Source organism: Labrus bergylta, chromosome 14 (assembly GCF_963930695.1).
Source record: "Labrus bergylta chromosome 14, fLabBer1.1, whole genome shotgun sequence".
NCBI lineage: Eukaryota > Metazoa > Chordata > Actinopteri > Labriformes > Labridae > Labrus > Labrus bergylta.
The window spans coordinates 13006466-13024879 of record NC_089208.1 but is presented as its reverse complement, the minus strand read 5'-3'; the positions used below and the strand labels follow the sequence as shown (position 1 = coordinate 13024879).

General features: G+C 39.1%; 1 protein-coding gene across 1 annotated transcript; it reads left to right on the top strand.

The window, feature by feature from the left end:
• The first annotated feature begins 918 nt into the window (after nt 1-918).
• Nucleotides 919-18330, top strand: LOC109985278 (lissencephaly-1 homolog B). The gene is made up of 11 exons (XM_020635557.3): nt 919-1079; nt 11418-11709; nt 12820-12904; nt 12995-13069; nt 13309-13515; nt 14805-14973; nt 15558-15660; nt 15748-15976; nt 16565-16666; nt 16758-16914; nt 17006-18330. Exons 2-11 carry the CDS (start codon nt 11678-11680, stop codon nt 17077-17079), a joined length of 1233 nt encoding a protein of 410 aa, XP_020491213.1. The 5' UTR covers nt 919-1079; nt 11418-11677; the 3' UTR covers nt 17080-18330.
• Nucleotides 18331-18414: the final 84 nt, after the last annotated feature.

Below are 18414 nucleotides of genomic sequence, written 5' to 3'. Positions count from 1 at the left end.
ATATTCTGAACAAACATAGGCCTATATGAAGTTTAATTCAAGCCTTACTTTTTGAAAAGTAGTTTCACATATTGATTTACAGCTTTGAGGTTGTTTTTCATTTGCTTTACTATCATTTAAACGTGAACATTAGACACAACTTTAAAATCATAACAGAAAATTATTTATTATATAATAATAATAATAATAATAGTAATAATAATAACTTTATTTATATAGCACCTTTTAAAAACACAGGTTTACAAAGTGCTTTGACAAACAAGAACAAAGCAAACTAAACCAAACACAGAAGAACATTAACAACAGCAAGAACATAACAAATGCAAAATACTAAAAATAATGAAATACAATTCAACAGAAAAGAACCCATAGTGCACGATACCCAACAGACATATATAACCCGACCATCACAAGAACCATGATAAGAACCCAGGAAACACAAGAACCCAACAACACCAGCTGAGACCAAGAGGACCAAAGATTTAAAAAATATGTAAGAAACTAAGAAACTAATTTGTCTAAATATACATTATATAGCATAGGCTACCTTGTAAATATGTTCCATGACACATTTCCGACGGCCTTTGACAGGATTTCTTAATGAAGCCTATGCTAGATTTTTTTTTAACCTTCTGGATAGGACCATACACTGTAAATATGACCAATCACTGACGGATGAGTTCGCGTTTACAAGCTTGTTGTGACGGGTGGGGGGGTTAAATTATTTTGCACACTTTGCGCTTAACAGTTTAATTTGTTAGGTGCATTGATGTCAGCCAAATTGTATTATTAAAAAAAAATAATGATAATAATAATTTTTACATCTAGTAGCCAATGTTTTCCCTTCATGTGAGGAAAGCGACGCATTGTGCGCGCCCCCCGCTCACCTCGACGTGCGCGCCGCCGATATCCAATCGCGACCGTTAGCTGGGGCCGGGTTGAATGCGGTACCGACGAGGAGTAAATATCTGACCGACCGGCTGACGTGAAAAGTCACGATACCACTAACAGGCAGGGGTTTCCTCTCCGACGCTTTGACACACACACACGGGATATCAGAATGAGAATGTGTCAAAAGGGTGAGTCAGTCGTTCAAACGCGCGTCTTTATGTTTGTTTTTGGCACTTTAGAAAGACTTGTTATTTTGACGACGAATCGCCTGCAGTGTCTGCGCTCTCCCTCAAAATGGCGGAGAGGCCGAACGCTAAGCTAAGTGGTAAAGTTGGTCATTCACAAGACCACCACTCTGGCTACCTGAACGTTTAAACAATCAGACGGTGATATTGTTCAGCTGTACTGACTGTGCTGAATCTTATTAACAGCTCTGCGCTTCTCGGTCGTGGGTCTATTTTGCATGGAGACACTTTGTTGTGAAAACTAGCCCAGCGTTTGGCTAACGATAGCTGCGTCTATTTGTGGAGGCTCAGTGTGGACGAGCTAACGTGGTAGCCCCTTAAAGCTAGCTGGGTGCTGACAAGCTTGCTGCTACATTTTCCACAATCGGGTGAAAATATGCTGATGTTGCTTAAAGAGGCCTTAGTTAGTAGTACATTTTCTACAAGTCATTTGTATTTCTAATGTGATTTGTTTCTGTGTGTGTCTGTAAATCTGTTAAGACTGTGTTGTTTTGGGCTGTAGAATATGAGCCAACAGCTTTATAATAAAACTTGGGTAACATCCTATTCTGATATACATTTGAACTGATATTTCATCCCCAACAGGTGGCTGTTTTGCGTCACTACTTGTTGGCATATATCTTTTGCGTGTTGTGGTATAATATATTTAACAAGTCTGCTGTGACAGCTCCAGTTCACGTCTACGTTATTGTGCTAAGCTAACGTTAGCTGGGAAGGGCGTTGCTGAGCCATTGCTGCAACTTTGCCCTTGTGGCCGTCGAAGCTCTGAAATACGTCACCTAAACAGAATTTTAAATACTAACTTATTATTTATTTTTTTTTAAACTGTAAAGCACTGTTTGGCTATTTTAGGTTGTGATCGTGCTCATTTAAGCTTCGCTACAGAAGGTTTGATGAATCACAGTTAGGGTGGAGACCTGGATAGAACCACTACGAAATACTGATGAGGAGCCTTGTTTGAGTTGTATAAAACAGTGTCGTGCGCTGGCTATTTGGAGGCCCAGTATTTGTGCAGTAGCTGCTGTGGCAAATAATTTAATGTGAAAGCTCAGGCGTAATAACCTTGTTTATGTCCCATTTTACAAATAGATAAAATATCTCAAAGTGGATTTTAAATGTGATACTGTATTGCCTCAACCTTTGTTTTTCAATTCAGTTGTTTCCTCAATTTATATTTTTCTCCTTTATTGTGGAGAATATATTACAGCACCGCTTATTTAATTTGGAAATCAGAAGTGCATAAGTGTTACATGTGTTGGTACCCTGACACTGCAGAGTAATAGTAGTCTCACAGTTTTATTTGACATCTTAATCTTAACTGTTGAAATGGTGACACATGCAATACGTGTGAGATAAAGATTAAGTCACTTTTGAACTCAGTGAATTTAATGCAACACAATAAATCCATTTATGGAGTGACATCACTCATAAAGAAAATACAATACAGTTCTCTTGGCTACTAGTGAAAAAGATCTGCCTTCATGTTTGATTTGTAATCAAACATTGCCTAGGGGTTCAGTCTATGCCAGCAGGGACTTGTTTAGCCTGAAGGTCACCCATAAGAAGGGACATTGTACATGAGCTATACACAAGAATGTCTGAAAACTTGATAACTAACCAGAAGTAATGCATGTGCCCTTCCCATTATCTCATTGATTAGTTAGTTGTTTTCATTTATTTATGTCAAATATTCTATTTGTCACAATAATTTCATTGGGGATTATTAAAGTTCACTCTTATCTCTCATCTTAAGTTGATAGGAAACAATTTTACCTATTTGAAGTTTGATTTACTCAACATGACCTACATATGTTCTGGCTCTGACTACATAATGTTGATAAAAGAAAGAGTATCTCCACAGGGCTTTGACGTTAGTTGTTTCTCTCCTGTGTTTGTATTTCAGATGTCTCACTTGTGTTAAGTTGCTATAGCTGAAAACAACCCATTATCCTGATATAGGCTGATATGTTTTACAATTAAAGCTCCACAGGGACATATAAACCAGGACCTTCTATTGTAAAGATCTTGTCCGACATAGAATGTTTACATTATCTAATTAACTCCTCGGCTTTAGCAGAGCTACAATTAGCCAGAATCTTCGATAATGCTGTCGGGAGTTACAGAAAAAAAGGCTGACCATGCGATATTTCTTATCCGATTACTCGTTTAATTGCCAGAATAATCAATAGATTACTCGATTACTTAAAGATTTGATTACTGAAGCCCATGCTGTACTATTTTTTCATATATTATTATTATTTTTCAAAGGGTTGGAAATTGGCACCCACCACATGCCAAATATGGTTGATTTGTGCAGTGTCAGGTGGATTTGCTCAACTTTTCCGCCATGGAGGTTATAAAAGTAACTTTACAGTGTGATTTGTGACATAAAACAACATAAAAATTGTTCCACTCTGACTTTATTATCAGAGCCAGGCGGTCCTGCAAGTGCACAGACCACAGGGTTCTGTCTCCTCCTCGTGTCAGTGTTTACTATGATAGGCTATGTACTAAAATGGCTTAGCTAGGTGTCACTTGAGCCCAGTGTGGTGAACATTAGAATCTCTATTACAGGGGGTCTACCTGCTGAAATTGTGTTTAAACTGATGTCGTGTAGGGCTGCTTGATTAATGCAAAAGTCATGATGACGATTATTTAGATTAAAATTACAATTGTGAAACACAATTACTCATTTTACAACATCTGCATCACATGAATTTATCAAACTTAAACACTCTTAACATTTTGAAATACAATAAATACATGGAAATAAGCAAATAAAAAGTATATAAATGTTGAAAATAAATTAACTATAATTTCGAGGTAGTGGTGATGAACTCTTGTGGCCAAAATAGAACAAACATTTCATACTGATCTTAAAGACTAATTTGTAACTTACTGACCAGATCAACCACTTACTTCTCTGTATAATGTTTTTTTAATGTACAAAGCTAATAAGTTTAGTCTATTTGAAAAATTTATTTTTGTTTGGGGTTCTTCTCACACAGAACATTTTCAGCACCACAATTGTCTTTCCCAACATTCAGATCAATTTTCTATGCTCAATTTGAGGGTTTTCAACACCAGTTTAAAATAATAATTTAGCATTGTGTCCGGCTTTGTCCCTTTTCAATCTATTTCAGTGTTCATTTGGTAAATTTTTATACAGTGATGCATTCACTTGAAAACAAGTAGACTTCAAGTTCTTGTGTTTGTGTTCTACTTTAGCCCTGCAGTATTCCTACAGCTGTAGCTGTACACAACACATAGCCTTTGTTCATAGGCTATGTTGTTTTTTTACGACATTACTGGATTTTATTGGTTTATAGACTGGCAAAAATATATAATCAAACATAATCCAGAATGTGATTATCCTGTGACACATGGTCAAAGTAAGTTTTATTGAATGAAGAGTTTAATTCTTAGAAGGGGAGGGTCAGCATTAATTGACAGACAGAGCGGTGACCATGGTTACTCATTCTCACCTGCCTGCTGCACACTGAACGAGAAGAGAAAGAGCTGCTGACTGACATCACTTCAAGCAGCATGCATGGAAAGCAATGCATTGAAATACATTTTAGTACTGTTCAAAGTATTTTTTTTTTTTTTTACAACCGAGGTCTGGACCTCGCTGATATCATCACCTTACTCCGTTCCATGATGTCGTTTCATTCTCGTTTTTGTTTTCACAACAGGTGAGCTTCGAGTGGAGAGGCTTGATAATAACTAGTTTTACAAAAACAAGTGAAAGCCTAAAAACAGCAGTTTGAACATCAGGATTATATCTCCCTTCATTTACTGTTTGTCTGCGCTATGCTCTGCGTGACTCTCAGCAGACTGTTTAGGATAACGTCTATTGGTCTCTTTAAAACGGTTCGTTGTCTCGCCATCTAAAGTGCAAACCTTAACTGTGCAAACTGTGCAAATAACTGTTTCTTGCGCCCTGTCGGTTTGGAAATATCTCTAACAGTTCTATATAACTAGGATGGAGTTCTTATTCTTAAGTTTCATTTTCAGCCATGTATCTAGCACCACTCCGCTCGATGCGAAGCGAAAGATGAGAGGGAGACACGTCGGAGCATCAGATAGAATGTACACTGTTGCCTGATACTACAATCTCTCTGCTTTGGCAGATTGTCATCACATTCTAATCCTTCACGATCAGAGATCGTCTTATTGCACACCACTAGTTTAATGTTGATGTTGGGCTTTTATTGGGAAACAGCTTTAACAGGAAATTGACCATTTTCTACAGTAGCAAATTAACACAACTTAGACATCTGAAATACAAACACAGGAAAGAAACAAAACTTCAAACCGCACAGATTCAGTTAGGAGCTACAACGTCCTGATGAAGTGAACACACAGTTACTAATAAAACATCTTTCTAAATGAAACTTTCCAGCAGAAAATGTTATGATTGTGATTACACTCCTCATATAAGCTCATATACTTGTAAAACAACAAATTAATTATTTTGCCTCTCTTAAAGGCTTTATATGCGATTTGTCACACTTAAATGTAATAGAAATCAAGTATATTCTCTGAAAATAACTCTGCGTAATGACTGTCTACAATGGGTGTAACACCCGAGTCCCACTGTCTGTGACGTTTTCTGAGTCATATTTTCAGTTTGTTGACATTGCTGGGGCGGCGGCTGACTCCTCCCCTCGCGAATAAAAGTTGTTTAATTGAGGGACTAGAGAAAAGAAGAACAACGTACTGTACTCCCTGCTAAACTGTGTTTCTAAATCACGCTCATTTCGGGTAAATCTACATGCAGTGTGAAGATATGAGCGTAATAAAGATCGCTAGCATTGGCATGCTAACACAACAATGCACAGCAAGTTGTTTTGGTTTCATGCTGGTGCTCAAGGGTGACATCTGCTGGATCAAAAAATTGCATCTAAAACCTTTAAGCCTGGCTCAGACTACAGCAGGGGTGCCCAACCAGTCGATCGTCATCGACAAGTAGACAGCGGACTGATTCTCAGTCGATGTTTAGTCAATATAAAATACAATTGCAAAATATAAACATGTTGCACATTTTTCCTTTAATCTAAACTTTTTTATTTGACTCAACAACATGAAAAGCAGGCTGTAACTGAGTGACTAGTCTTCTGTTTGGACAACAGCAGCGCTTATTGAAGGTCTTGCATTAAATAAGAGGGACTAACGTAAATAACACAGATAAGAGCATCCAGGGTCTGAAATTAACTTTTTGACTCACCGACCAAGGTGGCAGATAGATTTAAAAAATTCACCGGCCAAACATATTTTTTTACCGGCCAAAATAACAAATTTTGTCTTTGTGTCCTATACACATCTGTTACAGTACATTTAATTGAGAAGGCATTATGTTTTGTTTAATCAATAACAAATTTAAGTCACAGATTCGACCATGTCATCAGATCAGGAAATTGAGAAATTGTAAGAAAATATATTTGCTGGCCTTTGTTTTTTTGTATTATTTGTAGGCAGTAGAGATTTGGTACCCATCTGTAATGATGAACATACGCTTGGTATGAAAGAACGTATGCTTTGAAAAATAAAAATAAAGGGACACTCTGTTGGGTCCGAGTCCGCATCCGCACATCAGAGAACAACACAGAGACCATGACAGCTACTTTGCCGACTTTATGGCTTATTTCTAGTCGTTTTAATCAGATACAACCATAAAACTCCAGGATTTCTCCTGAATGAAGGCTGTCAATGTTTTGTACCCGCTTGCTAGTGCTCGTGCATGAACTGTACAGTGCCAAAGCACACCAGCTATTTATCTTAACCATGCTATGAAAGCAACCAGCAGCTCGACAGTGATGTCATGCACGTGAGGTCAAAGCCTACAGGACAAAACGATAACTAATTAATGATGCACACTCACCATCAACTGGACTGGGAGGTCTACTGCAGGTGCTTTACATGTGGTTAATGACAGTGCTATGTGAGAATTAGAAAGGATTGGTGGACACTCAGTGATTCTAATCCATCAAAATGACAGACAGCCTTCAGATTTTTCCGTTATTGTTAAAATAATTTCGTCAAAGACGGGAAATTTTCGGTTAACGCGTCCTCTGCCGTGGTGTGCATTAGTCTAACTACAAACACCGGCTGTATAATACTAACCCTGTATGGAACTTGAGTGCTATTATTGTTGTGTGGCCTGGCTCATGGTTAACTGTTCTTCAAGCAGATAATGAAAACTATATAATCTTATTTTATTATCTAGTATGACAGACAGTCATAACTGAAAAAAACTACACACTGGTAAATAAAGATATCTTAAAATAAATAATAATTCTCACAACAATTTTCCAACATTAAATTGCTAACCTCACTGTTGATGATTGCTATTGTAAAAAAAAACATCATAATTAGTTCATATGCAGCTTTAAAACAGTACCTACTGGGGGTTTTAAGTAGACAAAAATAAATGATTGCCAGTGTAAAAAGATCATTTTGGGCAGCCAATAAATATTGCTATTTGATCAGTGTATTGACTAGTGTACTCGCTCTTCCGGGTCCTGCATTCTATATTAAAACATTTCTGGTACTGTATTCGCTTCAGAAAAGCTCTACTTATTAGGTTATTTAGACTATCTGAGATGTTCTTAGGGTGAACTGAGATGACATTTTGGTCTCTCTGCTGTAATAATTAAACTTGTCTGCATGCTTTAGTCTTTAGCCCAAATTTTTTATAAATGTCTCACTTTGAAATGAACAAAGATGGTGTATGTCCACACATGAACTAATACATATTAGGACAGCATTGCAAATCGCTGTTTCTTTCTTGTTTATTTGTGTAAATTAATTTAAAGCTATACTTGCATTTTAGAAGAAGTGAGTTATCAGATGATTGCAAAGGCTGTAACTCCCTCTACATCATTTCCCTTTGATATGCTCTATATATGATAGGCAGAACCTTGAACCCTTCCTAATTCATGACTCTGACTGTATTCCTATTGTTCCACACCAAAGCTAGATAACTGTACATTTGCCTTTCAGTATGATAACCGAAGGACTCCGGCGTAATATGAAAAAAGTTCTGACTAAAAGCAGACCTGATGCTTCTGTTTAAAAACATTTGTTTAAAAGAATCTCAATAAAAACACTGTGGAGATCCTTAGTAGTAATTATAGTCAGTACTTTAGTTTTCGTTGTGTAATAGTTTGGAGGTAGGTCTGTTTGGTTAAATAGCTATTTTTGAACCATGCTGAGTGGCTAAATCACTAGCTCTGTTCTGTCAGCTTGGGGCACTTGTGATGTTTGCAGGCAGGAAAAGCAAAATCTTCAGGACACTGCAGACACGTAACTGGCAACATGTTTTGTTGTCCGCTGTTGCTTTCATGCTTTCACTGAAAGGAAATGCTCAACTGCCCATTGGCAAAGAAACACATGTCAAAAAAAACATTCTTGAGTGTTATGACCACAACTGATTTATTTTCCACAATTAATCTTTTATGTTAAGAAGCCATCAGACGTGGAAATGGATGAAATTGATGCAAAAGACAATAAACGGGCAAGGACGGCTTGCTGTGTAGGTCCTCTCTCTGTGTCTGGAGTTAATCCTGTTAGCTACCGTCGAGTCCCTCCTTTACATTGCACTGTCATCTTAATGGGCGACTTGTGGTCTCTATCGCTTAGAAAATCACACACACACAGACTCTAGGTTGTCTGGTCTAGTCCCTAAGAAGCTTAGTGCTATTGTGGCCCCAGGTGCCAGCAGTGCTAAAGCTCAGGAATTGAATTCTCTTATAAGCTTCACAATCCCTGAGTGGTGTGTTTTGATTTGTCAGCTTTTTGCTGATCTGTGCTCTTTTATCATAACTGTTAAATTTTCCACATATTCTAATATAAACCTACAGTATAATTAAGAAATACATGTGTAACTTTGCACAGTCAAAGATTCAAAAACAGCCTACATTACAAAATACACAGCTGTATATGCTAGCCTACTACTGAAACATCTCAGATTTTGCTGTACAGCAAGGTGTTGATGTCGCTGTCCCAGGCAGCCAATACTATACTAGTTGGGGTGCCCAGGTTAACAAAGAATCAGATGCTTGTCGGCAGATGATCACAGAGAAAGTGAATGTTATAGGAGCAGATGGCCTGAATGTTGCAGCAGACTAACTGATGTGATGTGCTTTGTTTTTGGAAATGTTACTCATGATATTGCAATGTCACTTCTATTGTTTGATTCCATTTGTTTTTCAGAAAATGATAGTATCGAATCACAATACTTGTATCGCAATACTTCAGAATGGCAATATATATTGAATCAGCATCCCTGAATCTGAACAAAGCTTTTTGTCCCAGCACTAGTTGTTTATTAATAATAGGAGCACTCTTCCAAACACCAAATAAAAAGCTGTAATCTAGTAAACAAAGCTGGAAGGCAAAAGGGACATGCACTCCCAAGGTTTTTCCTGGCTCAGAATGGGCTTTTGGGGGGGTGACTATACTCGTTGTAGTAAACGTTCTACCCGCGTATTACAGTATAGTCTATGAGTCTGTATTACCTTATTTGACAGAAATCTGTGCATTTCCTGTTATTTCTGACCATTTTATAAATAATATTATCATTATGCTTAAGTTACTGAAACCCCAATTAAATCTGGTATAATAATAATAATTTTCTTTTCCTTTGACTTCCTCCAAAATAATATAATCTATCACAGATTTAAGTCACAGATAATATGGATCATTTGACCAGATAAGGAAATTGAAAAATAATAAAAATATATTTGCTGGCTATAACGCAGCGCTGTTTGACAGTCTGTGTGGAGAAGTTCCAAGACTACAGCTGGCTGACGTTACGATCGTTAAGTTATTGATTGTTGATAAAAGCAGACATGGTGGAAGTGAACGGTTCAAGAGTGGAACGTACGTTCCCGACTCGGTCCATACGGATAGCGAATCAACCGTGTTCCGTTGCACTACAAGTCAACAGGTGCACGCGGTGATTGGTGTTCCGGTGTGCGTTTGCAGCCATGTATGTTGGTGTGTTGCGTCTCAAACAGAAAAGTAACCTACATTTTGCGCTCGTGGATGTCACGGAGCAGTCAAAAGAAACGGACAAACAGTGCATCAGCTGACTATGCAGCGCGAGCCGCATGCGTAAACGGATGAGAGGGGAGATGACTGCTATACTAATTAAGTTTATGTTCTCCTTGTTCAACAGTCGTTTGATGTATTGATATTTTTAACATACATTCAGGGAGGATTTGATTTGCAATTTGAATCGTCTTTTTTTTCTTTTGGCGCTGGTGATTTTCCTTTGCCGCTGGGTAAAACCTCTTTGGAGGGGCACCAAAGAATTCTCTATGCAGGAAAACCCCTGACTCCACCTGACCTGTGGAAAAGAAAGAGAAACTGGTAGAGTTATGGAGAGAGCAAGAATGCATCTTTGTGTCCTCCCCTTCGTACCACGATAGAGTAGAGAAAGATAAAAGGTGGAGAGAAATTGCTGCAGACTTTCAAATCCAGAGAATGACTGAGTTTGTTTTCCCGGTTAGAGCCGGGGATGTCCACGGTGAGGTGGGATCTTGAGGGCCGAAATCTCTACTGATGATTGCAGTAATCTCTGCCCACCTTTTTCCCTTCTACACTCTTTCGTGTGGAGTGGCCTGGGAATAAGATCTGTTTGAGTTGCTGACACATTGATTACAGAGCCTTCATTTGCGAAGCTCACCTGTTTATTTTTCCTACAAGTGCATAAACAGAACTCAAGTAAATTCTATAATTTCATACAAAACTACTTATGGCTACACGTATATAGCCACAGCTTTTGAGATTCTGGAGGGTAAAAAAAATGCAGAAACAGAACAACTCCTCAAACCCATGTTTATTTAAGTAATTTAATAAATGTATTCATCATTGTGTGAAAATGTTTCAAAAAAAGACAGAGGACATAAGAAAAGTTCATTATTATAAGTGGTGCAGAAAATGCACAAATTTATGCATAGTAATTTCCTCCTTTGCTTATCTCATCCCTGAGGGATGTTTGAACGGGGGTGTCAAAAATCTCTAGACATGGCTTTTCCATGACTCCCCAGAACCGTGTGAAGTAACATTTTTTTACTCCATCTTACTTCGTTGCTCTAACTGTACCATGAGCTATAACTGCCTCTAAGTATGTTAACTTAAAAGAGAAGATAAGTTGATAAGAAGAATTGATTCTTTTCTTATTGCATAGTAAAACAGGTTAATACATTTAAAAATATATATATTTTCAACTCTTTTGCTCTTCTTAACCTGATTCTCTCTCCCTTTCTTCAGATGATGGGTACGTCTGATTAGTGAGTGCGACACGAGCCTGTGAATACCCGTGGAGCCTTGATTGAACCGTGGAGCTTGATTGACAGCAGTGTCTGCATTTCAACTCCCTCTGCGTGGCACACTCACCAACAACACCGAGACTCTGAAGGAAAGACATCGCTGAGGGGTTAGACACCTCCCCATCACATACTTCCCGGGCAGACCCCTTCAGCAAATCACCTCACCCTCACCTCCCCTAGAGGGAGAGAACAGCAGCCAGCATGGTGCTGTCACAGAGACAAAGAGATGAACTGTGAGTGCCTGGATGTAAATATGTGGGTGTGCCAGCTCATTACATATGAGCAGACGTGTACACAAACACACATGTAGTGCTCAAGAAGTGGTGCATTATATTTTGGCTTTTTAGGGGAATATTTAAAAATCGGACCAGAAGTGCGAATGTAGAATGCATGCTTTTTTGTGTCTTTACTGAAAGCAGTCATATAGAAGAGTTTAATGCAGATGTTGTGTGAAAGTGCATTCTTCTGCAAGACTGTAGTTATTGAGGAAATGTGAGAAGACTGGAACTTCAACGTGCTCCACTTGATAGCTGCTTAGTGAATATTTCATAACCCACATGACAGGACCAAAGAAGCGAGGGGGATGGGGGAGGACCAAAATGATTGGTTAAAGTGAGCAGCTCTGTGTGGAAGCATCTGCCTGACGCCAGTCCAGACAGCAAAAATCATCTTACTTATAAACCCTATACAAGTCTTGTCAGTCAATGAATCTAGCCAGGTAATTTTGCTGACGAGTTCAAAAAAATAAATATTGTAGTGGATATCCTATTGCCAGGGATGGCCTAGTGTTCGCTGTGTGTGACAGATAATTTTATCAGGGTTACAATTAGCAGCCATTCAAAGAAGTTCCCAAGCTGTAGCCTAAATTTAGCAACGCTATTCATGAAATATTCACTGTTCAGTTCACAAAAGAGCTTTTCCATTCATTTATATAACTGTGTCTGTGTGTATTTGTGTGCCAATCTGTGTGTGAAGTTGAGGTTATGTTTTTTATGTGTGTGCTTGTGGTTGCCCTGTCCTTGCAACGTCCATGATCTGTTGTCTCTTTGTGGTTTATGGAACTTTGTCTTTGATCAGCTGACATTTAAGGTTGAACTGAGAAACTTGAATCCAAATGCTCATATCTGTTAGACAGGGTATGATGTCCATTCTTTTAAGGTGGAACTAGCCCTGCTGTTGGGGTGGAGCCTATATTTAATTACTGAAGACCTTACTTTGATATAGCCCTATTCTCCCAATATACAAAAGGTAGCCATAGTAAATGTATGCTGTTGTGTATGAGGGATCTATAAGTAAAAAGTTAACACTGGAAACTTTAAAATATCCATTTTGTCCTCTTGCAGAAACCGAGCTATAGCTGACTATCTCCGTTCCAATGGATATGAAGAGGCCTATTCCACCTTCAAGAAAGAGGCAGAGATAGATATGGTAAGAAATGAGTGCACAAAAATTTGCAAAAGACATGACAAAACATGTCTATTTAGATTGCATAAGGAACATAAATGTCTCTCTTCACAGAATGAAGAGGTAGATAAAAAGTATGCTGGGCTTTTGGAAAAGAAATGGACCTCAGTTATCAGATTACAGAAGAAGGTAAGGGATTTTTTTTGTGACAGTGTATTTAATATTTACTGGAGATGTTGAAACGATATGTGTAATGCTCATCCTGGTGGCCATTTTCCATCAACCATCGAGAAAACTGTAAACATAAAACAGACAACTTAATTTTCATTACTTGAAAATTCAAAGCTACCAGCTGGACAGCATTAATACATTTGGCTACATCAGATTACATTTTTTTTGTTAATTGAGTATTTGCTGCTATTTCTTAGGTTATGGAGTTGGAGTCGAAGTTGAACGAGGCAAAGGAAGAGATGACACATGGAGGACCTGTGGGTCAGAAGAGAGACCCGAAGGAGTGGATCCCCCGTCCCCCAGAGAGATATGCACTGAGCGGGCACCGTGCTCCAGTCACACGGGTCATATTCCACCCTGTCTTCTCTGTAATGGTCACAGCTTCGGAGGATGCTACCATCAAAGTGTGTTGGGTTTTTTTTATAACTAGGTTTATATAATGAGCTGCCACTTTTCACATTATATATATCTTATCAGATTTCCGTTTTTTAAAGACTGTAGACATCTATATATCTGTGGCTGATGACAAAATGTAAGAATTACCAGCAATCTTTTGTGATAAATTCCACTTCATTTCAACCTCCAGGACACTCAAGGAGTTAATAGATTTAAAGGAGAGTGATAGTTTTATGCAGGAAAATTAAAATGATGGCCTCTTACAACAGCATTTAAAAAGTAAAATTGTAGATCATTGCAGCACAGCCCTGACCATTCAGATCAAAGCTGTGCTGCAGATCTGGGGCCTTTCTCTCTTTTTATCCCTTGCCCCACCTCCTCCCTCTACCCTCCCCTCTCCCTCCCTCTCTCTAACCCTCTCTCCCTGCCTCCTTCCTCACTCAGATTTTTTTTCTGCTTTGTCACTGCTCATCAATGTGGAGAAGGGTTGCTGTTCTTGTTGTCAAAGGCAACTCTCCCAGATAAAAGCACCTTGGCAAACATTCAAATCTGTTTGTCATTAAACCGACACCCCTTTTTCCTATCGTTTACCAGCTTTTTAATGGGTTAAAATATGTCAGCATATTGTTGCATATCTGTTGCTTGATTTAGCTTTAAGGATTTTTTAAATCCTTTGAATCAAATTAAAACAGTGGAGGCTAGAGATGCACCAATTGCAGTTTACTTACAGATACCGATTTTTTTCAGATTCCGATTTTTCTTTCTTTTACATTTTTAACAAAAAGCAAAAAAGAAGAGCACACATAAATACAGGCAGTGTGGACACATGGATCCACGATGGGCAGAGAGGTACTTTCCAGCAAGTGGAGCAATGCTGTCTCTTTATTTTTTCTTCTGTTTTTCAAAGGTTTTTGTCTCTGCTGATGGGCACCTCACACACTCTTGCTGCCAACATGTTTGCTAGCGTTAGTGAATGTGTAACTGTGCGCATGGCATGAAATGGCTCACCTGTGAGTCTAAGATCAGCTTTGAATCGGCTACATTTTTGTGAACCAGCAGGTCACCAGTCAAGGCAGAACAGGCTTAAAATCATCTGATTCCGGTCATCGGCCAATAGATTGGTGGACCTTAAGATAAGGCAATCTAGATCATTTGACTGCACACTCTGCTGTTAGGCTAACCAATTTAAGTCTGTTTTAATTTCAACTAAAATTTTTAGGAAAGGGGAAAAGCGCTGTTTAGATTGGGGAGGTTATGGCTGAAGTTCCTCACTGTCTGTCACTGTCTCTTGGTTTAGGTCTGGGACTATGAGGCAGGAGATTTTGAGCGGACCCTGAAGGGCCACACAGACTCTGTGCAGGACATCTCCTTTGACCAGACAGGAAAGCTGCTGGCTTCATGTTCAGCTGACATGAGCATCAAACTTTGGGACTTTCAAGGGTTTGAGTGCATCCGCACAATGCATGGTAAGAGATGTTTCAAATAATAAATATGTTGCAGTAAAGGAGCACTTTTTAGAGTAGTTAAGTGAATGTATATCATTAACAGATATCATTCTTAACCTCTTCATCAGAGATTCTGATATGTTGTAACTATTTAAATAATTCATTATTTCATCCATCAAATACTATAGTTGGGGCTTTGAGAATTCATTTGGGCATTTAAGATGAACTTTTATTCTCAAGAGAAACTTAGCTCATTATAATTACTGAAGAATAATCTATCTCACTACTGTTAATTTGACTTAATTCCATCAACACAATCTGTATGAATAACTTTTCTTTAAGGGTTTTATTTTACAGCTAATGTTTTTTGGATTTGTTAATTTTGGAAACATCTGTCTTTAGGGTTTGAGTTTATTGTTGACCTTGGGCCAGTTATGCTCTTTCTTAAACAAGTCTGAGGAAGAGCATGTTGGCTGGAAACGTCACTTGTCAATAAATCCTTAAGACAGGAGCTCCTTGGTGTGCGGATCTTGTTTGCTTTTTTTTACCTGTTTCTCATTGACCTTGGACCAGTTACACATTAAACTCTTGACTGTGTCATCCAGGCCACGATCACAATGTGTCGTCTGTAGCCATCATGCCAAATGGTGACCACATAGTGTCGGCCTCCAGAGACAAGACCATCAAGATGTGGGAGGTGGCGACTGGGTAAGTGAGCAGGAGTCTTTTCAACTAAAACAACCTGTTGATGTTTTGGTGTAATTTTAAATTTTTAACTACTTTTTCAACCTGCAGGTACTGTGTGAAGACATTTGCAGGCCACAGGGAGTGGGTGAGGATGGTGCGTCCCAACCAGGACGGTTCATTGATCGCCAGCTGCTCCAACGATCAGACGGTGCGTGTGTGGGTGGTGGCCTCGAAGGAGTGCAAAGCTGAGTTGCGGGAGCATGAACATGTGGTAGAGTGCATCTCCTGGGCCCCTGACAGTGCTCACCCCACCATCCTGGAGGCAACAGGTTCAGAGGTAGGAATATGTTTACTGAGGGTTTAGGTGTATTCTTGCTATGAGCAGTGTTTAAATACAATTTATCTATAGAATAAATGAATCCATTTGCACCAAAATTAAAGACATCCTTGCAAAAAAAATTGATTTGTTGGAAAATGCATTAATGCAAGATCAGAGAGGCTTTTGTGAAGACAGTCACATAGCTAGTAATTGAATTATCACATGTTAATGATCCGACTATCACAAACAGCTGAGGATGTTTTAGAAGAACTCAGACATTTATATCTATTTTCAGGATGGACCTTTCTAAAAAGAAAAATACCTTTTTGTACATTGTATTTCCAGGTCTACAGCCATGGATGATTTAGAGTGTTACCATGCCACATTTTGATAATTAGCTGTAAGAATTATGTTTATTTCTTGTTTTTTCCTTAACAAAAATGATTTGATTTTAATCTTTTCGTTGGATAAAAGCAAGGGGTGACACTGCTGTTTCTTAGTTTGCCGTTTTATACCAAATATACATATTTAATGATAAACTGCACCTCTGCCTTTCATGCAGCCAGTCCCTGCTTCTTATATCATCCGTGAATTCATTTTTTGCAGAGCAAAAAGAGTGGAAAGCCTGGCCCCTTCCTTCTCTCTGGATCTAGAGATAAAACGATTAAGATGTGGGACGTCAGCATTGGCATCTGCCTTATGACTCTGGTAAGCAGTCACAATAATAGTCTGAAAGTCAGTCTCAGTGGTACCACTGATGTTTGAACGGATGAGTGAATAATCAGCCCAATTTGTACAGGTGGGTCACGACAACTGGGTGCGTGGAGTATTGGTTCACCCTGGAGGAAGATTCATAGTGAGCTGTGCTGATGACAAAACCATTAGGATCTGGGACTACAAGAACAAACGCTGCATGAAGACCCTGTGTGCCCATGAACACTTTGTTACCTCTCTGGGTAAGACCCGGTTATTAATGGAAGTCATTTATATCTCTGTATCATCATCTTTAATCCAGAGTACCTAAACAAATCTTGACATTTCTTGCAGATTTCCACAAGACTGCTCCCTACGTGGTCACAGGCAGTGTCGATCAGACAGTCAAAGTCTGGGAGTGCCGCTGAGACCGCCTCCGTCTCTTGCCCTGTCCTTCCCCTTCCCGAATCTCCAAGCTATTCTAAGGCCCCTTCCCTGCCCCACCCTCCTCAGCCCTCCTCCTGTCCATACACCCAGTCCAGCCCCCTCACCTCTCGCACTCTAAACCATAGGTGACCATGGCGCTTTACCTTTTCCCCGTCCCCTCGCCTCGCTAACCTCTCCTTCCTTTCTTCCCTACATCAGTCCAGCCCTATTAAGATGACTATTGTCCTTTTATGTAAATTATTCTGGATGTAGGGTACGCTTAATAAATGTCACGCAATCTCTGACACATAAACACACTCAAAAGATAAGAAGTATTCCTTGCATGGTTAATCAAACAAAAAATTGTATACTGTTAAATTTGCCGAATTTGCATACTGTTGTCATCACTTCCCGTCAGGTCTAAGGGTAAAGATCCTTGTGTGCTGGCGCAGGTGGATTTCAGTTAGCTGACTAACTGCACCTCTTGTTAAAGGGGTTTATTTTTCTGTTTTGCTTGGTTTTACTCCATGCCTTCATTGTTGTGGTCTGTCACTGCGAGGATGGTGAAAGAGAAGGTGTGAGGAAAGTAAGCGTGGAAGAAATGAGTGGAAGCTGTCCAGGAGAAATAGGAAACAAGTTAAAGAAAATAACTAACCAGGATGCAGCTCCCTAGTCAAATCACAGAAGGTTCTGTGGGCGAGTGCACGTGTACATGTGTGTATACTTTGTGCGAGTGTGTGTGTGTGTGTGTTTGTATATTATGACAGGAGAATCTCTCCACTGCCTCTGCTCTGAAGCTCAGAGAAGAGAGGGGAGGCAAAGCTTCTCACCCACTGTGTTCATTCATACTACTTCATCTCTTTTAACAAAACTTGCTTTCTAGTAGACACTCACAGGACCTTAATGATCCCAAAGCTGCTGATAGCACAGGCACACGCCCCATAGCAAAAGTGTGTTTTACAGAGGAAAGAATCTGCTCACCTTTTCTGAGGTTTGTGTGTGTGTGTGTGTGTATGTCGGCCCAGAGAAAATCGCCCAGTGCCCTCTTGCTTGCTATCTCTGCCTTGTTAACCCATTGAGGGCTCCCTCACACGGGATTTTCATTATGCTTTCTGTGGTCTCACTGCTCTCTTTACACACATATACACATACACTCACAATTGCACATACACACACAGTAAAAGTTGTGTATCAATATATCTGGATGTCATTGTTTGCAACATAATGAAATAAAATTCTGTAAATATAAGTTACCCATGTGTGTGCTTTCTTTTGAGGATAGGAGATAAAGGAGATCTTCACAGGATATACCACCACAAAGTGTCACAGTGAGCTTA

Excerpts from the sequence above, each read along its gene's own strand:
- LOC109985278 (XM_020635557.3), top strand. The coding sequence starts at position 11,678 with ATGGTGCTGTCACAGAGACAAAGAGATGAACT. Across the intron at positions 16,667-16,757 it reads GCATCTGCCTTATGACTCTG|GTGGGTCACGACAACTGGGT; the intron begins GTAAGCAGTCAC and ends CAATTTGTACAG. Across the intron at positions 16,915-17,005 it reads ACACTTTGTTACCTCTCTGG|ATTTCCACAAGACTGCTCCC; the intron begins GTAAGACCCGGT and ends CATTTCTTGCAG.